The following is a 6,171-nucleotide window of genomic DNA, read 5'->3' on the forward strand; positions in this document are numbered from 1 at the left end:
CAATTCTAAGCAACGACATTTCTGGGAATAACTGACAACCCCCTGCCTGTGTTTCATGAATCTGACAAGAAAAGCAGACTTTAAAGTATTTTCCTGTTCTAGTCAGTGTTTTACATCTTATCCATTACTGGAAGTCTTTTCCTCAACACATTTTCTTCTCCCTGAACACCAAATCCACACTTTAACCAGCTTGTCACTGTCTACAGAGATAAGCAAACAGACTTCTGATCATACTGGAAGAGGGACTGTGACAACTACCGTCTTACTCCGGGTGGCTAATTTTCCATCCTCTGTTACAAAACCAGAAAATATATGAACTGTACTAAAGATAACTACAGATGTCTGTGATAATGTCACTAATAACTTAGTAGCATGACAGAACATCTCCTACTCCTCCTCCTTAAGATTAAGGGTCCAACTCTGGCTGTGCATTTTCAAGTTACCTGTGTGTCAACCATGACATATGGACTGCTAACACAAGAAGAGATGTCTCCACTTACAATTTGTTTTAAAATACCAACAGTGAAAATGAACTTTCAAGTTGAATTTTAAAGGCAGTGATTTTCTTGCAGAGCCCTGGAGATTTCAAGGTAGGGGATATCACATGTTACAAATCATAAAATCAAGCTCACAATTACATCTTTTCAAGATACAAAGGAAATCTTAGAAGGTTTATTCTGTAAACAGAGTGCTCCTCTGCTTCTAAAAGCACCTGCTATCAATTCTCTGGATGAGAAAACCACGAAGCAGAGCAGCTATGTATAAAAGCCTCACGCTGCTACAAAGACTTTTTTTAACACTGCACCATCTCAGCATACTAACAGGTTATAGTACAACAGACCTTTTACTTCCTTTAAAAGTTTTAAAAAGCAAATGGAAAAACTACAAGCCTGCTCTGCCTCAGAGACAACTCATTCAGAATACTAGTTATTTCTGTTATTCCTATTCCACCACATTGTGCATTAATTGCATGACAGCATTATGAACAGGAGCATTCATTTTGGGAGCAATTAATTCAGTCTGGCTGGCAGAATAAAATCTAACCCATAGAGACAGCAAGAAACAATTTTGGATACTGCAGTCAAGTCTGTAGTCTCAGGTTTTACACTTACAGCATCCTTGCTCATCTGAGCTGTCACTGCAGTCCAGGTTGTGATCACATTTCTTGTTTTTCCCAATGCACTGCCCACTGGCACAGCGGAACTGATCGGTTAAACAGAGCACTGGAAAAGAGAAACCCCACACACACCAAGAGTCAGTATCAAAACACTTCTACTCTTTAAAATTATTAAGAAAACAAGACACCCAAGCATACAATCAGGGAGCATCCTAGGAGAGCTTAGCCTGCTGCTAACTTAATTTCTTGAAGCAGCCAGTGACACACAAAAGTCCATCATGCCAAACACGCAGGAAAAAGTGTTCAGTTGAGGATACTGCACAGTGGGCACCTGGTCCTTACCACCCAGTGTTCTTATTGAACACTACAAGATAAAGTTACGTGGACCAAAATAGCTCAGAAGCGGAAGGCCACTGAGAACACAGGCATTTATCCCAGGACATGGTTACTGCAAAACTAATACAAGAAACCCCAACTCTAATAATTTACTGTAGTATAAGAAAGAAAAATTAATTTATTAAAAATAAATCTGCCAAGGCATGATGATAACATTGTTTAAGAAAGATAAATGTGGTTTCTCAATGCCCTTGCGCTCTTCCTGTAAATGAGAAAACTCCTTGATCATGGGACAATATATTTCACTTGACATTATGTTTTTAAACTGAAATGAAAGACAGAAGATAAAACTGGAGCTTTGCCAGTACACTTCAAAAAATAAACTATCACTTTGGGAAAAAAGGTGCTGCAGGCAAGATGCTGGCTGCTGTTGTTTACACATTTTTCCCTCCTGTTTCTCATAAATCCAGAAATTCTTTCTGACTTCAGTTGAATTAAGAAGTTAAACTAAAGGCTTTTCTGATCTGTAATCGACTTGAATACTCTGAATAACAGGGCCACTTTGAAGGCAATAAACAGCCCCTGGTCTGATATTTCCAGTCACAGGATGACAACTGGGAAGCTAACTTACACAATGTATTTTCAGATGTCAGCATCTCATCTGGCTAACAATCATTCATCACACAGGAATTTCTGCATAGGTCTGTATGTTTTTGTTTGAACTAGAGCACATCTTTTGGAAAGAAATTTAGCATTGATTCAAAGACACTTAGTCTCTTCAAAGAAGGAAAATGTACTGAAAGGATAGAGAGAAGAGGCATTCTTTCAAGCTTAGAAGTTGTTCCTACAACCCCTTGCTACTTGTGCAGTGGGGAGAGGGTGGGTTTGCTCATGTTTCCCATTCTACAGTGGTGAGGTAGTTCAGATTCCACCAGCATAACCTGTCTTCTCCGAAATTAAAATAACCTAATTCTAATTGTACTGGCAATAGCACTTCCCTCTGTAATGACGACTTAAATACTCTCTTTTGCTGTGCTCTATAGGAAGAGGAGGTCTCCAAAAATCTTGTCTGTCTCTCACTGCCACTCACTTGCAAAGGCGTAGCTTCATTTTGTTCAGGTATTAGAAAATAAATAATCCCAAGACCTTCACTCGGTACAATGTACAGAAAAAACTATGACCAGGACTTGCTCCACACTTCGTAATTCACTCCCAGTTACCAGGTTTTCAGAGGTAGCAGTCTTTTTCTTAAGAGCACTCTTCACAAACAGAGCTTAAATCACTGTGCAGGAGACCAGTGTTATTTCTATCTGACAAGTAGAGAAATGAAAGTATGGAGTTGTGAAATAATTTCTCACTCAGCAGATCAGTTGAAAAACTAGCAGAACCTCAGATCCTCCCAAATCCTCCTCATAGTGTCCCCATAACACTTTATTTCCATTAGACTCCAAGAGATCCTCTGTACCTTCACAGTTCTTCTCATCCGAGTTGTCCTGGCAATTTGCTTCTCCGTTGCACCGCAGGGCACTTTCTATGCACTGTCCACTTTCGCACTGGAACTGGGTGTCTGAGCACACCGGGCAGTTCTTTTCATCACTGTGGTCTTCACATTCAGTGAAACCATCGCAGCGCCAGGCCACCGGGATGCAGTCAATCTCACCTGTGAAACAGGTGAACTGCTGAGGGGAGCATGTTGGTGGTTCTTTAAAAATCAAACAAACAAACAAAAATTAAAAATCCAGGTGAACAAGCAGCAGATCAGGACAGGTAAGGACAAGAAGAGCTCAGCTGCTTCCATGTATCAAACAAATGATAAGTGTGCCACGTCTCAAGGTAGCTTCCACCCCCACTGCCTCTGCAGTCATTTGTGCAGATCTTGAGCCCCATGTGACGGTTGTAGGCTCACATTGATAGGGGCTCATTAGACAACGAACAGGAGGAACAGATAAACATGCACACTCAAAACACAATTATTTTGTTCCCTTCCCACTTCAACCTCTTACACCCTTCTCTTAGTAGGTCTTCAAAAGTCTTCATTTAAAGTCAACACGCTTTTCTACTCCCCCTTTCCTGCACTACCACTGTATACACAACAGATGCCTCACTTTCTTTCTAATGTTCGACAGTCATTGTATAGGAAATGTTAAAAGGCTGTAATGCACTGCAGATGGATGCACTGTGACTCAGTGTCTAGTTATGTGCTCTCGACTGCTCTGTTCAGTCAAAATTCTTGTAAACCAACAAAAAACTGCTCCATCTAGTCAAGTCTCAGTATCTCAACACAGCTGTTAGCTGTTAACATTTACTACAGCAACTGTTAATCTCATGTAGTAAGTAAGCGTGGATTTTTTCCCCCCTTTTTTTTTAATCCTCCTTTCCTCCCCCCCTTTTTTGGCCTAGTATTAAACTTGCCTGGAGAAAATATCTGGATTATGTTAGCTCTTGTTCCACTGCAAGACCACACGTCGCCTTGATGGCGAGAAGATTGCATAATAAATCCATTCAGTTCAGTGGCACAAAGAGACGCAAGCACCAAAGTGCCTCTCCTCTCCCCCATTTCAACCCCACCCTTGGAGACACCAGGGTGCAGGCTACAGTGGCTGTATCACTATGGAGGAGGCAATTCGTCCTTCTGGGACTGCAGTTCAGAAAGACACGCGCAGGATGAGTTTGAGGAAGACAGCAGACTAAAGTGGCACAGACATGGTGCAATATGCCAGAATGTGACAATCTACCGCTATTTGAAAAAGGACAACATACAGAGTGATAAAAAAAAAGTAATAAAAATCATGCAATTAAAAAAATCAAGTTGAAATAATTTAGTGGTCTTAAGTAGAAAGGGTGAACAGAAATCCTTATGAAACAGTCAACTAATGAATTTTTCCTCTTCTCTTACTCCTCCTCAATATGTGCAGATTGAGCTGGGGGAAGCCAATAGCTAAGCCTTGTAAAAGCGTATAACAGCACCTGGACTGTCACATTCCTTCTGCTCAGAAGCCACCCCTAAAGATGGGACACCCCACCCTTCCCCACCTTCAATCCAGAAGCTGAGAGCTCAGCGACACAGAGCACGGCAAGGACGTACCTCCACAGGACAGCTCATCCTGCAGCAGAACAAGGTGGACCGGGCAAGAGCAGCGCGTGGTGCCATCACCCTTCACGATGCAGATGTGCGAGCAGCCACCATTATCTTGAGAACATGGATGTTGTCCTGTGATTTTAAAAATAAGGAAGACGGGTATTGACAAGAAATCCCCACCTCCTGTCTGACCTTTCAGTGATTTCTTTGGGCTCACAGAACTCCTTAATTCCATTCCCTGGGGAGGCCATTACTAAAAACAACCTTGGAAAAGTTGTATTTTCTTGTGTGCATTTTTATCCCTTACACACATCAATAATTGTCTGTGATCTGAAACATTGTGAGAATCATGCCATGGGGTCTGCTAAAACAGTCAACAGTACCGAAAGCTTTTTGTGTGAGGTAGAAGTAGTTTTGCAGCAAAAATAGCAGCATTAGCAATACAAAAACATAACTTGGATTCCATACTTCATTTTCTCTATCGAAGACCATTAAAAAAGTAAACTTTTGTAATTTATGAATTCTGAAGCTTCCACACTGTCTCTGAAACACAAATTAACATGCTCTAGATAAATATTTCTCTTCATTTTAATGTTTAATAAGGACAACATATTTCTCTTGGAACTCCTGACAGATGTACTGAAATTAATAGCAAACAAAACTAGTAGTAGTCTGCACTCATGCTTTAATTAAACATCCCCAGACGTTTTTTTTATGTATTTCTCCAAGGCATGCACCACAGCCTATTAACCAGGCCTATTTCCTCCAGGATGATGGCAGCTCTGCTGCTTTAACCATCCAGCTCCCATCATTTCAAGCGAGTCTGTAGCGAAGGAAGGCGATATCCTGGTAAATAGAAAACTTCTAGAAGTGTAGCCATGTTCAACACAAATTATTATTTAATACACACTTCCTTTGTGTGATGCAATTTTGCTCTTCTGTCACTTTCAACACAAACTGCTACCAACAGAAATTACTCAGTTTGCTTTCAAGGCAGACAGTCCACTGAAACATTCACTGCAAGTACAATAAAAGGTCCTGAGAGCTGTACTTGCCTAAGTGGAGTAAACACCTAATAGTGATTCATTAGCATGTCGCAGCCATCATCCAGAAAACCCTTTACTAGGGATAACAGGACATTTCCACTGTGCCTACAGACACTCAAATGCCAGGTGCCTGTATGGGACTACCAATAAAGCTGTCATCAGCAACAAAATGTGATGCTGTGTTTCTGATAGATTTCCAGTCCAAACAAACTTAATTGTGCCCTGGCGATGTACAGACAAAATGATACCAACTTCTGCCCCTTCAATCTGCACTGCTGTCGATCAGTGACAAGGCTCATCTCTCTGCGGCTACTCCCTACCTCAAGCCCCACAGGCACTGTTCACAATGCAGACAGGGATTGCACTTACTATATTCCTGAATGTTGAGCTCTTTCACAGCATGGATGTCACTAAGTTGTGCAATACGAGCTTGGACCTTTGTACGTCCTTCTCGACCAGTCATATCAATTTTTTCAATCATCTGCTGTTGCCTGTCAATCCAATACAGCCAGTTTTCAAATACAGTTAGTCCCACAGGCTGCAAGATATTAGAGTCTTCCAAAACAATTCGGTTAGCACCTGCAGAAGGGAAA

General features: G+C 41.2%; 1 protein-coding gene across 1 annotated transcript in view; it reads right to left on the reverse strand.

Annotated features, from left to right (window-relative positions):
* Nucleotides 1-6,155, reverse strand: part of CD320 (CD320 molecule) — a gene marked incomplete at its 5' end in the record, with an annotated part of 12,846 nt that extends 6,691 nt beyond the window's left edge. The window contains 4 exons of the mRNA XM_010180568.1: nt 1,113-1,223; nt 2,919-3,155; nt 4,539-4,664; nt 5,948-6,155. Coding sequence (XP_010178870.1) covers nt 1,113-1,223; nt 2,919-3,155; nt 4,539-4,664; nt 5,948-6,155 — 682 coding nt within the window. The remainder of the gene's footprint in view (nt 1-1,112; nt 1,224-2,918; nt 3,156-4,538; nt 4,665-5,947) is intronic.
* Between the last annotated feature and the right edge of the window lie 16 nt (nt 6,156-6,171).

This window comes from Mesitornis unicolor, unplaced genomic scaffold (genome assembly GCF_000695765.1).
Source record: "Mesitornis unicolor isolate BGI_N332 unplaced genomic scaffold, ASM69576v1 scaffold22603, whole genome shotgun sequence".
Classification (NCBI taxonomy): domain Eukaryota; kingdom Metazoa; phylum Chordata; class Aves; order Mesitornithiformes; family Mesitornithidae; genus Mesitornis; species Mesitornis unicolor.